The 23,430-nt window shown below is 41.6% G+C and overlaps 1 protein-coding gene across 1 annotated transcript; it reads right to left on the bottom strand.

Annotated features, from left to right (window-relative positions):
- Positions 1 to 489: 489 nt before the first annotated feature.
- Positions 490 to 14,252, bottom strand: mepceb (methylphosphate capping enzyme b). The gene is made up of 8 exons (XM_080741853.1): positions 14,169 to 14,252; positions 11,158 to 11,528; positions 7,946 to 8,193; positions 6,593 to 6,875; positions 4,815 to 5,340; positions 2,699 to 2,911; positions 2,030 to 2,135; positions 490 to 819 (listed from the first exon to the last, which is right to left on the bottom strand). Exons 2-8 carry the CDS (start codon positions 11,526 to 11,528, stop codon positions 767 to 769), a joined length of 1,800 nt encoding a protein of 599 aa, XP_080597979.1. The 5' UTR covers positions 14,169 to 14,252; the 3' UTR covers positions 490 to 766.
- Between the last annotated feature and the right edge of the window lie 9,178 nt (positions 14,253 to 23,430).

Below are 23,430 nucleotides of genomic sequence, written 5' to 3'. Positions count from 1 at the left end.
GGAAAGCGTAGGATGACCCAGAACCACCCACATCTCTACAAGCAGCTCAGGGTAAGTAAAATAGCAAAAAAAACATTGTATTGGATTGAAATAAAGCCGAATTTGTTCGGGATAGGCACAAAAAGGGTTAACTGGAGCTCAGTTTGTCTGTTCTTGAGAGACTACTATTTCAGTGGTTCTCAAACCTTTTTATGTGAAGGACCCCCAAAATGATATGTATTTGGCCACGGACCCCCATCTCAAAATATTTAGTTCCAGGGACCACCCAGAAGCAAAATTTTAGTTACGTGAGACGTTCGCTTTAAAAATACATATATTCAAAGATTTGCACACATTTTCACGATTTTTTAAAAATAGATCTACAAGCTTGCAGCGCGGCACTCGGTGCCGCGCTGCGAGCTTGTAGATCTGCTATTTTTCAACAGTTAAAGCATTCAATAATTCTAGGCCTAAATGGGTTAATTCCAAACCTTTTTTCAAAAATCTTAAAACAGTTTTAATATTTTATAAAATATAAATTTTCAGGAATTTCCTGACTGTGGGTTTTCAATAGTTCGTTAAAACCATGCCAGGAAATCCCTTTATCCATATATGGTCTTAATAAGGCCTTCCCCGTGTCCATATATGGTCTTAATAAGGCCTTCCCCATGTCCATATATGGTCTTAAGAAAAGAGATAAAAATTAACGTCCATATATGGTCATCTTATGAAGTAATCCCGTCGTCCATATATGGTCATGTCATCGCCATGGAAACAGGACGCTGCATCACTTCCTGGGGGCGGGGCCTTTGTGGAAGATGTAGATTGGCCGTTGGTTACCTAGCAACGCACACACACACACACACACACACACACACACACACACACACACACACACACAGTTGTCAACATTTCATAGTCTGTGTGTGTGTGTGTGTGTGTGTGTGTGTGTGTGTGTGTGTGTGTGTGTGTGTGTGTGTGTGTTCCTTACTGTATTCATGGCAATGAACAAATAACTGAAATCATGTCCCACATCTTACATGGTTGCCATGGCAACCATGTAAGATGTGGGACATGTCTCTACATCAGGGGTTCATTTAAGATGTGGGACATGTCTCTACAGCAGGGGTTCATTTAAGATGTGGGACATGTCTCTACATCAGGGGTTCATTTAAGATGTGGGACATGTCTCTACATCAGGGGTTCATTTAAGATGTGGGACATGTCTCTACATCAGGGGTTCATTTAAGATGTGGGACATGTCTCTACATCAGGGGTTCATTTAAGATGTGGGACATGTCTCTACATCAGGGGTTCATTTAAGATGTGGGACATGTCTCTACATCAGGGGTTCATTTAAGATGTGGGACATGTCTCTACATCAGGGGTTCATTTAAGATGTGGGACATGTCTCTACATCAGGGGTTCCCAAACTTGTCTCAGGTCACCCCATAAATATTGTTTTAATCCGAGGCACCCCTACATTATAATTTTCACTCCCAACACCTTATATTTATAGCATATCGTCTTTGTCGGGTGGAAACCTTGTATGTCCAAAACCGTTCGTTTTGTATTTATCATCTATAAAATGTACTAAACTAGTGAAAACAGCCGATCTACAAGCACACAATGCCTCGCATCGCGAGGCATTGTGTGCTTGTAGATGTAGATGTATGATGAAGCAGGGCAAAAGATTTCCCCCGTTTGAAACTTGGAGATACGAGGTTTCTGCCCCACAAGTATGTTAACATATTGTATGTAACAATGTTCTGTATGTCAACTATACTGTATGTAACAATGTTCTGTATGTCAACTATACTGTATGTAACAATGTTCTGTATGTCATGTGTTTAACATGTATGTTAACAGTATGTTCTGCCCTTCATGCACTTTGTAACAGACTGTTTTCCTAATTATCTGACTGCACTGATATTGTTTATGTTCTTTGTACAAGGCATGTACTTCTGCTTATGTGAACATAAATAAACATTTCAAATATGTGTGTGTGTGTGTGTGTGTGTGTGTGTGTGTGTGTGTGTGTGTGTGTTACCTGTGTGTATCATTGTGTAGGAAGTGTATCCAACAGTCCTTATAAGGTAACAGCTGAAGGTGTCAGGTTTCAATCTGACGCTCCTGTAGTTGTGACGAGTCGTTGCCTAGCAACAAGATCCCACAGTTAGAAAGTTACTGTCTCCTAGCAACAAGATCCCATAGTTAGAAAGTTACTGTCTCTTAGCAACAAGATCCCATAGTTAGAAAGTTACTGTCTCCTAGCAACAAGATCCCATAGTTAGAAAGTTACTGTCTATAGCAACAAGATCCCATAGTTAGAAAGTTACTGTCTCCTAGCAACAAGATCCCATAGTTAGAAAGTTACTGTCTCCTAGCAACAAGATCCCATAGTTAGAAAGTTACTGTCTATAGCAACAAGATCCCATAGTTAGAAAGTTACTGTCTCCTAGCAACAAGATCCCATAGTTAGAAAGTTACTGTCTCTTAGCAACAAGATCCCATAGTTAGAAAGTTACTGTCTCCTAGCAACAAGATCCCATAGTTAGAAAGTTACTGTCTCCTAGCAACAAGATCCCATAGTTAGAAAGTTACTGTCTCCTAGCAACAAGATCCCATAGTTAGAAAGTTACTGTCTCCTAGCAACAAGATCCCTTAAGCCTCTCCAACTGATCCAAAATGGATAAGGTTTTTATATTACAGTATTTACGGTAAGGTTCTTGCTGCGTGCGTAGCTGCTCCAGGGCTGAGCTTCCAGGAGAAACTTTCCGCCCGGCGACAGGCTCTCATAGGCCCGTTTGAACAGCTTGGACACACCCCCGTCCCCTGATTGGAGCTGAACCCACTTGGTCACGCCCAGACACATGATGACATCATACTGGCCCTGGCCCGGCCAATCAGCCTGCTCCGAGACATAGTCACCCTGGAGACACATTGAGGAACATACCATATATGGTCATTGTGGTACATACCATATATGGTCATTGAGGTACATACCATATATGGTCATTGAGGTACATACCATATATGGTCATTGTGGTACATACCATATATGGTCATTGAGGTACATACCATATATGGTCATTGAGGTACATACCATATATGGTCATTGAGGTACATACCATATATGGTCATTGTGGTACATACCATATATGGACATTGAGGTACATACCATATATGGTCATTGAGGTACATACCATATGGTCATTGAGGTACATACCATATATGGTCATTGAGGTACATACAGTACCATATATGGTCATTGTGGTACATACCATATATGGTCATTGATGTACATACCATATATGGTCATTGAGGTACATACCATATATGGTCATTGAGGTACATACCATATATGGTCATTGAGGTACATACCATATATGGTCATTGAGGTACATACCATATATGGTCATTGATGTACATACCATATATGGACATTGAGGTGCATACCATATATGGGTATTGAGGTACATACCATATATGGGTATTGAGGTACATACCATATATGGTCATTGATGTACATACCATATATGGACATTGAGGTGCATACCATATTATGGGCATTGAGGTACATACCATATATGGGCATTAAGGTACATACCATATATGGGTATTGAGGTACATAACATATATGGTCATTGATGTACATACCATATATGGACATTGAGGTGCATACCATATTATGGGCATTGAGGTACATATCATATATGGACATTTAGGTACATACATACCATATATGGTCATTGAGGTACATACCATATATGGTCATTGAGGTACATACCATATATGGACATTGAGGTACATACAGTACCATATATGGTCATTGTGGTACATACAGTACCATATATGGTCATTGAGGTACATACAGTACCATATATGGTCATTGATGTACATACCATATATGGTCATTGAGGTAGATACATACCATATATGGTCATTGAGGTACATACAGTACCATATATGGTCATTGAGGTACATACCATATATGGTCATTGAGGTACATACCATATATGGTCATTGAGGTACATACAGTACCATATATGGTCATTGAGGTACATACATACCATATATGGTCATTGAGGTACATACATACCATATATGGTCATTGAGGTATATACCATATATGGTCATTGAGGTACATACAGTACCATATATGGTCATTGTGGTACATACCATATATTGTCATTGAGGTACGTACATACCATATATGGTCATTGAGGTACATACCATATATGGGCATTGAGGTACATACCATATATTGTCATTGAGGTACGTACATACCATATATGGTCATTGAGGTACATACCATATATGGGCATTGAGGTACATACCATATATGGGCATTGAGGTACATACCATATATGGTCATTGTGGTACATACCATATATTGTCATTGAGGTACGTACATACCATTACCATATATGGTCATTGAGGTACATACCATATATGGGCATTGAGGTACATACCATATATGGGCATTGAGGTACATACCATATTATGGACATTGAGGTACATACCATATATGGTCATTGAGGTACATACATACCATATATGGATATTGAGGTACATACCATATATGGTCATTTATGGACATTGAGGTACATACATACCATATATGGTCATTGAGGTACATACCATATATGGTCATTGAGGTACATACATACCATATATGGTCATTGTGGTACATACCATATGTGGTCATTGAGGTACATACATACCATATATGGTCATTGAGGTACATACCATATATGGTCATTGAGGTACATACATACCATATATGGTCATTGAGGTACATACATACCATATATGGTCATTGTGGTACATACCATAATAAAACAGACGTTGTCGGGGAAGCCATCCTGGTTGCCATGGGGATGCAGCGGGGGGGCGGCCAGCGGGCCCCGCCCCACCCTGAAGCAGAGAGGAAGCCCCGCCCCCGTTGTCATGGCGATGTGCTGGAGGCCCCGCCCCTCCTCCTGGAGGCCCCGCCTCTCCCGCGCCACCAGGTCATGTGACAGGAAGTGGCGGACGTTCTGATTGGCCGCGCGGACCAGCCGCCCGTCCAGCTCCACCCCGGTGACCTGGGCGGGGCCGAAGTGCCGGGCCACGCCCAGAGTCATGTGACCCGCACCGCAGCCAATGTCCAGCACCCTGCGGCCTCTGAACCAATCAGCTTCCAGGAGGCGGAGCCTGGGGTCCGGGGCCACGCCCACCCACCCCTCCCCCCAGGCGTCGCCGTAGCAACCGTGGTAACCGTAGTAACGGCTGTGGTTGCCGTGACGATAACGACCTCTGTCTTTGATCTTCTTCTTCGTTGGTGTCTGGGAGGAGTCTGGAAGAACTGCTCCAATCCTATTGGATGTTATATTATATTATGTTAGATTATAAACACATTGTTATATTAACATAACAGATATTATATTATATTAATGTTAGGAGGAATCTGGAAGAGCTGCTCCACCCCTGAAGATTATATTATATTATATTATATTATATTATATTATATTATAAACACATTGTTATATTATATTATATTATTGTTAGGAGGAGTCTGGAAGAGCTGCTCCAACCCTGAAGATTATATTATATTATATTATATTATATTATAAACACATTGTTATATTATATTATGTTATATTATATTATTTTATATTATATTATATTATAAACACATTGTTATATTATGTTATATTATGTTATGTTATGTTGTTATGTTGTGTTATGTTATATTATATTATGTTATATTATATTATATTATATTATATTATAAACACATTGTTGTATTATATTATATTATGTTATATTATGTTATATTATAAACACATTGTTATATTAACATAACAGATATATTATATTATATTATAAACACATTGTTATATTATATTATATTATGTTATATTATAAACACATTGTTATATTATATTATATTATGTTATATTATAAACACATTGTTATATTAACATAACAGATATATTATATTATATTATATTATATTCACCGGAAAAGTTTTAGTTTTAGTCTAATTTTAGTCGACTAAATATCATAAGATTTTATGGCGACTAAATCTACAGTTGATTTAGTCAACTATTTTGGCTGGCCTTGATGGCATCGTAATGCCTGATTTTACACTTGGTTGCGTGCTGACAATAGCAGATCTACAAGCTCACAACGCGTCGCGCTGACGCGTTGTGAGCTTGTAGATCTGCTATTGTCAGCACGCAACACCTGAGAGCAACCAAACATAAAATGACTCTCTTCTCCACCAGTCCCTCCCTAACGTTTTATCTAGACTCTAGTTTTTATTTTGTTGACGAAATTGACAATATATTTAGTCTTAGTTTTAGTCATCACAGCTTAGTTTTTATTTAGTTTTTGTCATTGAAAAAAACGAAGTCGACAAACATTTTTCGTCATAGTTTTAGTCGACAAAATCAACACTGGTTGAGTGCATACTATGGTCTTGTAGCACTTGAGACTATTTGATCATTTCAATGCAGCTCATGTTTTAACTGGTCTGTATTTTAGTTTCTTAGGATTGAACCTCGTGTTCTATAAGGTTAACATAAAAGGGTTGGGGAAGCGGCCAATCAAAAAAAGCACCTACCTGTGTTTGGCTCCTCCCACCAGAGGAGTCTGGAAGCAGGGGGCGGGGCCTAGTGATGACCTCACAGAGGGGGTGGGGCCTAGCGATGACCTCACGGAGGTGGTTCGGCGCCGCCGCCGCTGGTCGCCGTGGTTACGGGCCTTGTGGGCGTGGCCAGACGGAGGGTGGGTGTGTCTCCGCGGCAGGATGGGCGGGACCACGTCCTCACGACAGTTGATTGACGTGTTGAGCTCACAGGACAGAGGAGAGGAGGGAACACTGCCCTCTGTGGACGCATGAGGAACTGCAACACACACACACACACACACACACACACACACACACACACCAGGGGCATAGTTCCGCCGATTTAAAATGACTCCAATACAGAACTAAAACTTCCTATGATTGGCCGCTAGTTGCGCTGTTTTCCTCCCCGGCCGATCGCAAAAAGAATTTCTCTCCATTGGACCCCATTCATTTTCCCCTTTCGTTTTCTAACCTTAATTAACACTTTCATGAATACTTTATGGTTCCTATCGCTAGTTAAAAATTGCCTTTCAATCACGATGATATGCGTTTTGTGAAAATAAGGTCCCATTAATGTTATGATAAAGTTGTCCTTATTACTGTGGGAGAGTGCAATCTTCAAAGCTCCAAGCAACAAACGAGAACACCAACAGAATGTTACAATCTTTGGCTGTGTTGCTCATTCCACGACGGCCCGATGCTTAAAAGCTGTACCTCGTTGTAAAGGTGATGATATAAAACACAATACCAATATGTGTTTTAAAAGTGCATAGGAAACGTAAGAACACAATGACCATAAAAGGGGTGATTAGTCACAGCATGAATAAATTAAAAGTGCATAGGAAATGTAAGAACACAATGACCATAAAAGGGGTGATTAGTCACAGCATGAATAAATTAAAAGTGCATAGGAAACGTAAGAACACAATGACCATATCTTTATATTACAAAAGAGTAAGTGATCTACTTCCGGGTCATGTATTGCTAACTTAATACCAAACCACTTGGCCAGGATGTACTACATATGTACTAAATATAGCTTAAAAATTCAAACACCCATGTCACCTTTGCAAGATGTCGTTTCCAAACCTCTGTATACAGCTGTATTCGTTATTACCCTCATATTTTGCCTCTGTATAAAATAGTCCGCCGGTCAAATATGTCCGACCGGAAACGTGCGCTGCGGCACAATAGTTCCGCCACAATAGTTCCCCCCCCCCCCCCCCCAATTTTTTTTTTTTTTTAACTTTTTTTTTTTTTTTTAACTAGATGTGAGCGGCCCAAAGGGCCGCGACCCTCTAGTAAGGGATAATTCGTCTTCACAGCATGAATAAATTAAAGTACCTGCAAACACGCTGGCTGCCGTGGCCTCCTTGACTCCGCCCCTTCCTGCTCTATCTCCGCCCCCCCGGTGCCGGTGTCTCCGCCTGCTCCTGGGGGCCCCGCCCCTGGCCCCGCCCCCCAGGCTGAGCGGCTCTCCTGATTGGCTGAGGTTGAGCGGGTCGCTGAGGTCGCGGGGGAGGAGGATCTCCACGGGGGCTCCGCCCCTCAGGGGGAGGGGTGAGCACTGCGGGGTCGTCTGATTGGTCTCCCTGAGGAGGGGAGGAGTCAGAAGACTTACTTAACTCATTTTCTGCTATTCCCGTCGAATCCGAAGATTTCCCGCCCTGCCATGTCCGCATTTTTTTGACCGGATCTAGGTTTCCGTATCCGGTCTGTGCCTGGGCCATAGTCACGCCTCCATTGGTTTACATTGTAACAGAAGAGGAAGCTACTCGGCGATGGAAAACTTGTTTTTCAATCCGATTTTTGCGTTTGGAAACTTTGATCCAGTCTTTACACGCCTGGATTATGATCCCTGCACATATCGTGCGCTTTGTGCGCAAAGGTGTCCACGCGTTACCATAGCGCACAGCTGGCTGTTTCCAATGTTTTTTTGTTTTTTTATGTGAACAGTGGCCGTTACAGCCTGGCAACGGATATGTCTATTTCAATGTATTTTTTTATTTATTTGTCATCTAATTACACGTCTACTAAATGTCGCGCACAGATCGTGCACAATGCGTGCACGTGCCCACGTTAAAAGGCAAGGACAATTTGGCAGCTGCTTAGTTCAGCTATGTTTAAAATGGCAGAAAAATTGCTAAAATAATAACTATAAAGATAAAAAATAGCCCATTTAAGCCTGAAAAATACCTACTTTCTAAATACTAATGGTTTTCCATAATCAGTGGTGCTCAAACTGCTTAATGTCAAAAACCATTAGTCCTCCGACCCCACCTCAAAATAATTTGTACTAAAATGTTTTCAAGAATAGCAGATCTACAAGCTCACAGTACAGCACTCTGTGCGCTCTCTCTGGTGAGGTGGAAGGTTTCAGTTTTCACTCTGCAGTCTCTGTCTCCCTCCAGTGGACAGAGTTAATATTGCAACATTCTTTCCAGCAGCTCTTCAACAGGTCCTCAGAGTTACTGTAGCTGTCCCAGCAATGGGGGAGCTAGGCGGTTATTTTGTTTATTGTTAGTTTTCTGGAAATATGTTAAGGGGTGATAATTTGTGTATTTTGGGTGACATATTGTGTATTTCTAATGGGGTAATTCAGTGGACAGTGTAATGTGTGTCACAGGTAGTAGGCGTGGTTACATGACTTCAATCAGTTAACCCTGCAAGGCCCAGCGTTGCTTTTTGGCAACATTTTTTATATATTATATTTTTATATAATGTTATAATTAGTTTTCCTGTTCTTTTTTCACATTAACATCACCATTAAATCCTATTGTTTAGTATTACAATGCCATTGGCCACGATATTTGCATATAAATACCCCCCACAGAGACTGACATTCACACCTCCCAGAGAAGTTGAAATTTCCAGCGTCTGGAAGAACAACATCTCACTTTTTAACTGAAGCTATTCCTCACTAAAACACAAGTAAAATGCCTGTAAAAAAAGAATCGTGATCATTAGAATGTCTAGAACATGTACATGTGTTATTATTGTGAAAAATATCAGCAAAATGCAAATTAGAGCATGATTTATGATTTATGGCTATAAAACCTTACAAAAACATTATTAATTTTTTAACATTACATTGTCCTGTGATTAGGACTCCTACAACACCATCTGATTTGTTTTATTTTTTTGGTCAGTAGAAATTAATTCGGGCCTTGCAGGGTTAAATAGAGGCCTTGCAGGGTTAAATAGAGGCCTTGCAGGGTTAAATAGAGGTTAAATAGAGGCCTTGCAGGGTTAAATAGAGGCCTTGCAGGGTTAAATAGAGGCCACCTGCTGAGGCTCAGGATGAAGCTGATAGAACAGAGAGGAGAAGAGTCTCTAAAATAAGATAAGAATAAAGGGCCAACAAGGGTCTCTACGAAATAAGAAACATTTAACTACTCCTAAATACACACGGTATGTCACCTTAGTTTTATTGTTCGGTTGTCATTTCATTGTTTGTATTTTATTGTTTGCATTGTTTTATGGTTTCATCTGTATTTGGGCATTGTATTGTTTCCACGTTTGATTATGTGTGGCTAAAATATGTATTTGTCATTTGTGATTCCTGAGTGTCAGTGGAACCGTAGTCTATCTGTGCCAGAAGACCAGTTTGGGTTCAGTTACAGTTACTTCAAGTTACAGTTACAGTTACAGTTACTTCAAGTGGTCCGGGACCCCTAGGGGGTCCTCGGAGTTGCCCCTCTCTCTTTTTAACCACTTAGCATTAACCCTAGCATCCCTAATTAATCTGGGGGGTTGCAGTTGCTGAAAATATCAGATCTACAAACTGGCCACGCGTTGCAGCGCGTCGCAACTGTCGGCTCTTTAAGTTGGATGTTGAGGGAAAAAAAGAGCAGGTCAAGTTTACTAAAAAAGCATTCAGGGTTTAAAGGGATTTTTCACTTTCATTTTATCGTCTAATCAGGCTTTTATGAACAGATTTTATTCATATAGTTGATGTAAACGTTCCATTTTAACTTTAGACTCCATTTCTAACCCTAACTCCATTTTAACCATGATAGATTCATTAAAAACACTCACTATTTTTTTCTGGTGACTCATAATACCCTCCTAATACGTGAGCAGGCCGTGATCGCGTTGTAAACTCACCATAAGTGTCTGGATCTGCATTGGCATATAGTGGGGATTTTGGCCGTGTCGTCTTCCCCCCCGAGCCCATGTCAACTTTTTTCTGATCGAAAACATCACGGACAGATGCTATGCTAACGCCTCCTCCTACAATGAAAGTGGACGTGGCTATAGAGAACGAAAAGCTACCAGAAGCACTTCCGTTTCAGAGGGTTGAGAGAATGATCCTTTTAGATCAGTCGAAGAAGAGATGGAGAAGAGCTCCCAATTGTTTTTTTTTGTTTTTTTATTATCATTTATTTCGGTTTTAATGACCTAGTACGGAAAATTCCGGTCAGCTAATTTAAGTACAGAAGAAGAACGGTTTAATCCGGTTTTAATATTAAGTGGCTCCCCGTGGCTGAAAAAGAGTTAACTTCATCGTCCAATAGGATCATACCTGTTAACTTCATCGTCCAATAAGATCATACCTGTTAACTTCATCGTCCAATAGGGAGTTGAGGTTCAGCGGGTCGAAGATGTTCCCACCCAGCAGGAAGTGACTCGGCAGAACGGGCTCCGCCGATTGGCTGTCGCTGTTGGCGCGCCGACGGCGCTTATTGGCCGGTCCCTTTAGGCCGGCCCCGCCCACCGTGTAGCGCCGCTTGGCCATTCGCTGAGGGCCAGGGGGCGGGGCTTGGAGCTGGACGCCATTCTTTGGCCGCAGGGGGCGTGTCTTCCCTTTGGTCTGCTCGGATTGGCCAACGGCGGCCGGCAGGGAGGGGCTTGCTTTGACGGGCGGTTTGGGGGCCGCCCTATCAGGACACAGGACGGTCTCCTTGTCCAATGACATCTCGATCATCTGGATGAGGTAGAGGAGACAGCCAATCACAGGCAAGGAAACAACAGCAACAGACATTGCACAATCCCATTGGTGGACAGTAACCAGTAGCCGGGCACGCCAATGCGAACGATATCAAAGTAACCAGTAGCCGGGCACGCCATGCGAACCATATCAAAGTAACCAGTAGCCGGGCACGCCATGCGAACGATATCAAAGTAACCAGTAGCCGGGCACGCCATGCGAACGATATCAAAGTAACCAGTAGCCGGGCACGCCATGCGAACGATATCAAAGTAACCAGTAGCCGGGCACGCCATGCGAACCATATCAAAGTAACCAGTAGCCGGGCACGCCATGCGAACGATATCAAAGTAACCAGTAGCCGGGCACGCAATGCGAACGATATCAAAGTAACCAGTAGCCGGGCACGCCATGCGAACGATATCAAATTAACCAGTAGCCGGGCACGCCATGCGAACCATATCAAAGTAACCAGTAGCCGGGCACGCCATGCGAACAATATCAAAGTAACCAGTAGCCGGGCACGCCATGCGAACGATATCAAAGTAACCAGTAGCCGGGCACGCCATGCGAACCATATCAAAGTAACCAGTAGCCGGGCACGCCATGCGAACGATATCAAAGTAACCAGTAGCCGGGCACGCCATGCGAACGATATCAAAGTAACCAGTAGCCGGGCACGCCATGCGAACCATATCAAAGTAACCAGTAGCCGGGCACGCCATGCGAACGATATCAAAGCACTGAATGGGAATTTGTCGCGTCTTTTCAGACGTCACACCGTTGATCGAGAGATATTTTATTGACCAAGACGGAGGTGCTCCATCTCAGGCGACCTTGAGCCACGTGAGACACTGCCGAGCAAGCTAAAACGAGTGAGTCGCCCGGCCGGGTCGAGCATTGCAAAGGTGGCATGAGCCGACCCAGCGCCGTTAGAAGTTGTAAACCCACTGAATGGTGACAAGGAGCTACTGGTAGCTCAGTATCTGGCCTGCTGCTCCATTCAATGTTCTGACACATTATCATTCAATGTTCTGACACGTTATCATTCAATGTTCTGACACGTTATCATTCAATGTTCTGACACATTATCATTCAATGTTCTGACACATTATCATTCAATGTTCCGACACGTTATCATTCAATGTTCTGACACATTATCATTCAATGTTCTGACACATTATCATTCAATGTTCTGACACATTATCACTCAGTGTGGTGATGGCATGGGAGGGAATTCATACAATGTATTTGGTGACAAGTTTTAGATTTTTGGCATGGCGTAAAAAAAAAAGAAAAAAAAAAAATCGATGTTTTTTAAGATGAAGATATTTAGCACAGCCAGAATCCACTGATAAATCTATTCCATCAATTATTTGGGGATTCAACCATAAAGTGACCCATCTAATATTGGATTCAATGCAAACAGAAAACCTTATTCCCATACCGAACACCTTGTCAAAAACCTAAAAGGAGTCACCAAGCCAGCAAATGATTTGTTGTTGTTTTGGTGAATTCCTTCCCAGCTACTTTATATTTAAATGATTCCATATCATTTACAGTCATGTCTTCAACTGTCATACTGTAATATTTACATTAATAGTTTAATAACTTTTAGAGGCACAATTATTAATGGTATCAAACACACGCACGCACGCACGCACGCACCTAGCCCTGAATACAGGACTCTCATATACATGAGAGTCCTGGTGCCGCCTCAACATGAGGAGTAGTGGGCAATCGAGCCCTTAACGGTTTGAGCTAGGAACGTCAGATTTCAAAAATAAAGTGCTTACCTAAGCCAACTTTGATAACAATTTGACGCCGCACAACGTTCATTACACGCCGCTACCGGATTGTTGAATAAAAAGCATTTTTGTCCGAAATTATTTTGCTTAACATAGGACGTCCGCCTCTAGTGGACAGTCGCGTCATCTCCGGTTGATCATTGTAGTGAACGGAGATGATGCGATGACGCGACTGTCCACTAGAGGTGGACGTCCTATGTTAAGCAAAATAATTTCGGACAAAAATGCGTTTTATTCAACAACCGGGGAGCGGCGTGTAATGAACGTTGTGCGGCGTCAAATCGTTAGCAAAGTTGGCTTGGGTAAGCAGTTTATTTTTTAAATCTGACGTTCCTAGCTCAAACCGTTAAGGGCTCGATTGCCCACTACTCCTCATGTTGAGGCGGCACCAGGACTCTCATGTATATGAGAGTCCTGTATTCAGGGCTAGCACGCACGCACACACACACACACACACACACACACACACACACACACACACACACACACACACACACACACACACACACACACACACACACCTCACGACAGTGAAATGTCACATGCATGCAAATACATTACATGCATGCGCACGCACTGCTCGTGCGTGTAATAAACACCCTACATACACGCACGCACATGTCTCTCACACACACACACACACACACACACCTCAACAACAACACAGGCTAAACTGATTTGCATTAGCCACGCCCCTAACTCCACGCCTGCTCATGAATAATTAAGTGACACGCGCGCGTGCACGCACGCACACACACGTGCACGCCCCCCTACCTAAACAAACGAGAGAGCGAAAAATAACACAAAACACACAAAACGTGCAACACACCGTTAGCTCCTGCTGCTAGCCACGCTCATTGCTAACCAGATACTTCCTGGTACGTCACATCCGGCTGAACAACAATACAAAAACAACGGAGTGTGTGTGAGTGTGTGTGTGTGTGTGTGTGTGTGTGTGTGTCATCTCACAGTGTCTCGCGCAGCTTCAGTCCTTCTCTTTTATACGGACCACGGTCTCTGGACCCCATAGGCCGGGAGGACGGCCTTGCCTCGCCTCGCCGTGATTGGTCAGTGTGCTGGTCGTCATGGAGACCGTTCATAGGGTTGTGTAGTTTACTGTGTGTTCATTATTTAGTAAAAACACCTTCCTGACTGTAGTTTCAATGTTAGATCAGATAACATGTCTTTAATGTTATAAAACTACCTTTAGTCAAAACATTCTCTCTATAAATGGATGCAAATAGTGTGTGCCAGCGCCTACGTCATTGTAGTCCTTAGCGGCCATTTCTTGGGTAAAAACACAGGTGTTTCAATTGTTTGATTGCATAGAACTAATGCTATAGTCTAATCAGAACACCTGTGTAAGGCTGTGTTTACCCAAGAAATGGCCGCTCTTAGAACCACCAGATCCCTGCCGCAATTAGGAGCCTTTTCCACTGGCAAAGAACCGGTTCCAGAACCAGTCCGGATCAACTTTCTTGGAACCTTGGTTCGTTCTTGCGAACCGGCTTGCGTTTCCACCAGATTGAAGCAGATTGAACCAGATTGAACCAGAGGAACCAACGTTTTGTGGTTCCCGTTCCAAACCAACTTTTACCGGTTCGGAACCAACTCCGGTTCTTGGTGGAAAAAGCTCACCTCTGTTTCATCCCATATGAGGGAGAAAGAACCAGAACCGGTTCTTTGCAGTTGGAAAAGACCCCGAGAGATCCCCACATTTAGTGCTTTCAAAAACAGTGGTTAAAACATTCACAAACATGTAACTACCTATAAGTAATGAGTTGATAATTATAATGATTTAACCACATAACAGTGGTTAAAACATTCACAAACATGTAACCACCTATAAGTAAAGAGTTGATGCCTGCTAAACCCTAACCCTAACCCTAACCACCTATAAGTAATGAGTTGATGCCTGCATGCATGGATTAGTCTGTCAGGTTAATCTTTCCACTGTGTCTTTCTTATTTCTGGCACTTTTTTTTAAAGCAGCAGTTTTAATGTAACGTTGCTTGTTACTGCTGTAATTATAGTTATTTTGGTAATGTTTTATTTCCTTAATTTGTCCTAATTATAATTTGCCCCTGAACTTATTGGTTTTCATGTATCTGAGGAACCCCAAGTAGTTGATTATCCTGATTATGCTGGAAGCCTTTATAGGCCTATGGCATAGTTGAGTCCCATAGTGTGCAACATCTGATTCAGATGTTCCAAACAATCAATCAATCAATCAATCAATCAATCAATCAATGTCCTGTGAGCTTGTAGATCGGCTACTTAATTGATTATCATCCATCCATCTACAACCGTTTATCCACAATCGGGTCGCGGGGGTAACAGTTCTGAGACTTCCAGATTTCCTTATCCTGAGCAACTTCCTCCACTCCCTCAGGGAGTATACCGAGGCGTTCCCAGGCCAGTTTGGAGATATAATCCTTCCATCTGGTCTTTGGTCTGCCACGGGGTCTCCTCCCAGTGGGACGTGCATCGAGGACCTTCCTAGGAAGGCACTCGGGAGGCATCCGTACTAGATGCCCCAACCACCTAAGCTGACTCCTTTCCAAGTGTAGGAGCAGCGGTTATACTCCAAGTCTCTCTCTGGTGAGACTTGGAGTAAACGCAATATTTTATGTAGGCTATTTTATTCATATATTTCATTCAATTTTACAACTGTAATTCATGATTAAATGTATTTTTAATAGGCTAATTGATTTGTTTTTTTATAATGTTATTTTAATGTAAGTTATTGTTGTGTTTTGATTGGATGCTGAAGAACAAGTTAATAATAAAGAAATAGAACAGCAGACTCACTCCCTAGCTTCCATTAGAACTACAGACTCACTCCCTAGCTTCCATTAGAACTACAAACTCACAAACTCACTCCCTAGCTTCCATTAGAACTACAGACTCACTCCCTAGCTTCCATTAGAACTACAGACTCACTCCCTAGCTTCCATTAGAACTACAAACTCACAAACTCACTCCCTAGCTTCCATTAGAACTACAGACTCACTCCCTAGCTTCCACCGTGGTCTTCAGACTCCAGCTAAACCCATAGCACTACTGAAACACTGCCCTTCCCTCAATGACCACACATGAAGCTAGATAGCATTTTTAGGTTTTAGAAAGGTTTTGGTAGGCTACTGATAGGTGCGTGGTCTACCTGTTATATTGTTGTTGAGGTACTGACATATCTTGCTTATTATATTGTTGATGTTAAGTCGTTTTGGATTAAAAGCTGCTAAGTGCCCAACTTCTAAATTCTTAATCTAAAACGTCATTTTCACCAGCAGCCAATCACAGCACACTGTCCCTCCTGGCGATGGGATCACAAAGGCACGCGTGGTGGCGCTGTGACAGACGTCACGGCGGACCAATCACACGACGCGGAGCCGAGTCACGCCCACCTCCCCTCCCCACTGGACAACCAATCAATGAGGAGGAGGCGGGACTTAAACTTCGGCGTGCGCGCGTGCTTGAGTGTGTGTGTGTGTGTGTGTGTGTGTGTGTGTGTGTGTGTGTGTGTGTGTGTGTGTGTGTGTGTGTGTGTGTGTGTGTGTGTGGAAAAAGTACTCACATATTTTACTTAATAAGTAAAAGTATCAATACTGCAATTTAGAAATACTCAGTTGCAAGTAAAAGTCCAGAATTCAAAATGTACTTAAGTAAAAGAATGAAAGTGTTGGTATCTAAATGTACTTAAAGACAAGCATTAGGCCTAAAAGTACACAATGTTTGAAAATGGCAGATCTACAAGCTCACAACATGTCACGATGTGGCGCGTTGTGAGCTTGTAGATCTGCTATTTTCAAATATCCAATATGGGCAGAAATGCTCATATGCTCAATTACTTTGCTTCAGTCGTCACATCTCTACTCCTACATTTGGCATGTTAAGGCTGACATTGTACCCATGCTAAGGGTTAGGGTTATGTATTGTACCCATGCTAGTAAAGGGTTAGGGTTATGAATTGTACCCATGCTAGTAAAGGGTTAGGGTTATGAATTGTACCCATGCTAGTAAAGGGTTAGGGTTATGAATTGTACCCATGCTAGTAAAGGGTTAGGGTTATGAATTGTACCCATGCTAGTAAAGGGTTAGGGTTATGAATTGTACCCATGCTAGTAAAGGGTTAGGGTTATGAATTGTACCCATGCTAGTAAAGGGTTAGGGTTATGAATTGTACCCATGCTAGTAAAGGGTTAGGGTTATGAATTGTACCCATGCTAGTAAAGGGTTAGGGTTATGAATTGTACCCATGCTAGTAAAGGGTTAGGGTTATGAATTGTACCCATGCTAGTAAAGGGTTAGGGTTATGAATTGTACCCATGCTAGTAAAGGGTTAGGGTTATGAATTGTACCCATGCTAGTAAAGGGTTAGGGTTATGAATTGTACCCATGCTAGTAAAGGGTTAGGGTTATGAATTGTACCCATGCTAGTAAAGGGTTAGGGTTATGAATTGTACCCATGCTAGTAAAGGGTTAGGGTTATGAATTGTACCCATGCTAGTAAAGGGTTAGGGTTATGAATTGTACCCATGCTAGTAAAGGGTTAGGGTTATGAATTGTACCCATGCTAGTAAAGGGTTAGGGTTACAACTACTTGTAGTTGTTCATGTTGTCCACATGAGGGCGACACATGCCATTGAATACAATCAGATGAACAAAGAGCTGTAAACATGAACACTGACATTATCACACTGACAGACACAGAACGCACGTTATCCTGTCTGTTGTATTGTTTATTCACGTGCACGTTACCGACCTGCGCGCACGCACCAGCGCACGTTTAGCGCAAGAAAAAATAGGTTTTTATACTTCCTCGAAACACAGCAGATCTACAAGCTCACAACGTGTCGTGGAAGCGACGCGCTGTGAGCTTGTAGATCTGCTGTGTTTGCGCAAATTGCGCGCGCGCGCACACACACACACACACACACACACACACACACACACACACACACACACACACACACACACAGACACACACACACACACACACACACACACACACACACACACAGACACACACACACGCACACACACACACACACACACACACACACACACACAGACACACACACACGCACACACACACACACACACACACGCGCGCGCACGCAACTTTAGAACTACAAAAGCGCCATGGGTGTAGTTCTCCTTCCACCGTTCTCAGAGGACTACAGAATCATTGTTGGAAGTGTAGTTTTCTCTCTCCGGTCTCCCTCAGAGGACTACAATACGTCATAGGAAATGTAGTTCTCTATCCACCCTCAGAGGCATGATGGGAAGTGTAGTGAAGAAGTCGTCATCTTAGTTGGTGTTTTTATCAGGTAAGGTTACATTTATTTGTTTTAATTAATTCATTTCCTTTTATTTTTATTTTTATCTAGGCTATATGTAAGTCTCATCTTGGTTGAATGAATTAAATATCCTTAGAATGTTTGTTCTTTCTTACATTTGTTATAAAAAAAAGAAAGATAATCAATAATGAATACCTGGATGGGACATTAATCATATCAATAACATTAAGGCCCAAGGCCTAATTAATATATTAGGACAACCTATGGACAACTGTTACCTTGCACTACTGGTACAAAAGTTGTACTGACTCTGACCTCTAAAGACTTTTCCCTGAGAGGGTTGCTGTGGCGTCTTTAACACTCGCATGACTAACAGGTCATTTTGACCTGTTTTTGAGATTTAGAAATGGAATTAGATTGCTCAGAAAACACTCAAAACATTTTATTTCATATTTACAAAACGTATCAAATGGTAGAAAAAAAACAAGGCTTTGCTAGTATGTTAAGGAAAAATCATGAAAGGGAAAATTTCTCAGAGTTTACTGAGCAAACCCAAAACACCTCAAAATCTCAAAATCAGGTTCAGTCATGCGAGTGTTAATGGTTTCCTGTGGAAATAAGCTTAGTCTTTTCATGGATCTCCTTTTAGTAGACCTTGTACCAGTGAACTGTACTGTCATGAAACTGTACCTTTTAGTAGACCTTGTACCAGTGAACTGTACCGTCATGAAACTGTACCTTTTAGTAGACCTTGTACCAGTGAACTGTACTGTCATGAAACTGTACCTTTTCCTATGCAAACTGACAATAAAGTCTTCAATCAATCAATCAATCAATCTTGCTGTGGCTCCCTTTATTGCTTGTTAGAGAGTGTTTTCTGCTGGTGATTCAGTCCGAGTGTATCAAAGGGTGCGTTCGTAAATGCGCACCAGGTGTGGTTAGGGTTAGGTTAGGTTTAGGCATAGTTTTACTGAGGTTAAGGTTAGGGTTAGGTTTAGGCATAGTTTTACTGAGGTTAGGGTTAGGGTTAGGTTTAGGCATAGTTTTACTGAGGTTAAGGTTAGGGTTAGGTTTAGGCATAGTTTTACTGAGGTTAAGGTTATGGTTAGGTTTAGGCATAGTTTTACTGAGGTTAGGTTTAGGCATAGTTTTACTGAGATTAGGGTTAGGGTTAGGGTTGGGTTTAGGCACTCACTACATCTGAGCACACACCCGGTGCGCATTTCCGAACGCACCCTTTGATACACTCGGACTGAAACAACAGCAGAAAAAAACATCCCAAAAAATATATAGGCCTATATACGGTATATTCTTGACTTATTTGCACTGACTTTGGTCACTTATTTTCTGGCCCTGCACTGTTGGGTTGTGTTGGTTGAACTGAGTACTATTGCTGTGTTGATATGGCGGTGTGATACTTGTGTTGCATTGACTAGCATAGACTGTTATGTGCACTTTTTTTTGTTTGGCACTGTTTGTTAAGTTGTGCTTTGAGTATAGCTTTTTTTTTGTGTGTGACGTGTCACTTATGAGCTTTGAATGTTTCATGGTCACTTTATGTATACAGTATATTCTTCTTTTTTGCAATAGCTTTTCGACACTTTATGTTTATATTCTTTTTTGTGCTTGCTCTTTGGACTGTACACTACAGTACTCTTTTTCTTTTTCTTACTTCTTTGTAACTTGTAACCTTAAACTGCTGTGCTGCCTCTGGGCAACTGAATTTCCCCCGTGGGATAATAAAGGTATCTATCTATCTATTAATAACCAGTAAGTGCGAAAGGGCACGTGCACACATCTCAAAACTCAGAACGTTGAGATAATAGCCGGTTTGGTTAGAACTGACTGAAAATAACGTTGTACTTCAAGTTTAAAATGATACTAAATATTTTTTCAAGAGTCCAAATAAATTCCAAATATTATCAAATGATCTCGCGGCACCCCTGGACTGCTGTCGCGGCACCCCAGGGTGCCCCGTCACCCCAGGGTGCCCCGTCACCCACTTTGAAAACCCCTGTCATAGACCATATGAGACTGACACAATATGTCCATTCCCAGATATCAAACATATAATTTTCCAAATGTCTGTCTGAGTGTCTGTCACAGAGTTTCTCCTCAGTGGCTGGAGCAATTGATCTGAAATCGCATCACCATTAGCATATGAACACACCTGACATAACTGTGAAGCCCGTTTGTCACTTTCACATGTATCTGCTATCTATTCTGCCTCTAGCATGAGGCTTATCTATTCTGCATCTAGCATGAGGCAACATGTTTACCCAGCTAACAATTTTCCCGATATTTCTGGCGTGAGAACGTCGTCACGCCGCCTCGCGATCGCCATTAGCGTGTCGTTCGCCAGGCGTGTTACGCTGCGCTGACGTCACGTCCTTGATCAGCGTACGCCAAGCTTTACGCCAAGCCTCCAAACGACGTCACTCCGGCGGAGCCCGGCGTGCGGCGATAGCGAGCGTATAGCGTGACACCGTCGTATAGCAACATCATTATGCCCCCCCCCCCCCATATATTGTGTACCCTCCTCCCCTCCCTTCCACCCATATTTATACAATCAGTTGAGGCACAGACATTAACTTCGTTTTCTTCTTTTTTTATTAAAATGTACACAAGCAACAAGCAACAATATCAGTTGTACAGATGTGAGTCTCTTATTTCGTTATTTTTGTTTACAAGTGCTTTACAATTACTGTGCATAGTACTGTGTACTGTCTGTCATTCAATTTTATGAGTTAAAGGACCTACACCATGAATTTTCACTTTTTCTATTTTAAAACCTTTTTTTGGGGTCCCACTGGCACCTTCTATCCTCACAAAGTCCTATTTCTGACCGTTGTGTCTTTCTCTGGTTTTGGGCAGACAGAGATGAAAAGCTTTCCACGGGTTCTCAGAACAGTGCTGTTCTGAGAGTTGACGAGAGTGACGTCACTCTCGGATTCCCGTTTTTTTTTAGAGTAAAAAAAAAAAAAATCAAATTTTTTTTTTTTCAAAACTTTTTTTTTTCAAAAAAACTTTTTTTTCAATTTTTTTTTTCAAAACTTTTCAAAAAAAAAAATTTCAAAAAACTTTTTTTTTTCAAAAACTTTTTTTCAAAAACTTTTTTTTCAAAAAACTTTTTTTTTTCAAAAAACCTTTTTTTCAAAAAACTTTTTTTCAAAAACTTTTTTTTTTTCAAAAAACTTTTTATTTTTCAAAAAACTTCTTTTTTTTCTGGAAAAACCCCACTAGATGCGCCCCTGAGCAAACAGAGGCCGTTTTGGTATTGCAGCTGGAGAGCCTCATTATAGTAGAGCTAGAACAAACAAAAAGAATGGTCAGAGTGTTTTTTGAGGGTTAAAACCTGTCTAAGACTCAATTTTGAGCATATATTTATACAAAAAATATAGTTTTAAAAGCATGGTGTAGGCCCTTTAAGAGCAGTGGTCCTCAACCTTTTCTGGCCGTGACCCCCAAAATAATCATATTTTAACTGGGGACCCCCTACCCTGACAAGCACTAAGAGTTGAGACATTACATTTTGTAGAACACAGTTCTATTGTGAAAATAGCAGATCTACATGCTCACAATCTGCATGCTCACAAGCATGTAGATCGGCTATTTTCACAATTTCTGCCTCTAATATTTGACAAATTGGCCCATGTTTAATTTGTCATTTTAAATTAAAAAGTCCTTCAATTGTCCCTTTAGAAATGTGCAGTTACCCTCTGCAGTGTTGAGTGAGAAAACAATGTTGCACATTAAGGTAATCACTGAGTTAGAGAATGATATCAATGAAAATAAGCCCTTGCAAAACCTCCAATAAAAACTTCAAGCAATCAATGTATTACACAAAGGTTGCCATCTTTATATCATTGACAACTGGTAAACCTGCCTGAAAATAATTTAAATAAAGGATGGGTGGGTTAACAGTGAATTTTGATATCCTAAAGGCTCTGCTATCTATTATTTTGGGAAAGGTTAATCATTTATCCTGTATGCTAAAAACAGAAAGGTGTAAACATAGCCAATATCCAAGCTCAATACACATGTAACTTTTCTATAATAGTTTAAACTGTACTGTGGCACTAACAAGGTACAACATATAATAACATTATAACCACATGTATATCGGAGGACATTGTAAACATTAAAAGTATTTAGTCTTTCTATAGACAGATTGTGTGCATGCTGTCAACCCTAAAAATGAATTACAGTACCATCAGAGCTGGCATTGGACAGAATTGGAACCAAATTCCCATCATCAGTTTGTTTCATGAAGGGTATGTAAAATTAATTCAAATAGAAAAGTTAAACTGATCCACTTATGAAACTAAGATGAACTCATATCTGCAGTACCCAGATATAAGGGTAATGGTGGGGATGAACAATATTTTGAACTCTAGAAACAATATTCAAAAGGTTTAAACAAAACATCCTTTAGGTAGGAGAACAGTGGGAAGGTCAATGAACTTTGTGTACGGGTGGTGAGCGTCCCATGGAATGCTTGGCATGGGGACTGAGCGACTATGGTATTCTGGGCTGTGCTGCTTTCGTCTAACGTCGGAGGCGAGACTTGCTTAGAGGTGCTGCTGGTGTGGTGTAGGATGTGCCAATCAGTGCTTTCCTGGCCAGGACGAGGGTGACAGCCTTCCATCTGACGCCGGCCGTGGCTGTGCTGCGTCTTGTCGCCAGTTAACTGTGTCATCGGCTCTGGAATGATAAAGAACAGATCATTTAGTGTGTATTTTAGTTATCACATTATGAGTACAAAATCTCTCCGAGCCAAAAAAGGCT

Source organism: Nannobrachium achirus, assembly GCF_963921795.1.
Source record: "Nannobrachium achirus genome assembly, chromosome: 14".
NCBI classification, from domain to species: Eukaryota; Metazoa; Chordata; class Actinopteri; order Myctophiformes; family Myctophidae; genus Nannobrachium; species Nannobrachium achirus.
The sequence above is the reverse complement of the archived record's forward strand: the minus strand, read 5'-3'. Positions and strand labels throughout refer to the sequence as shown.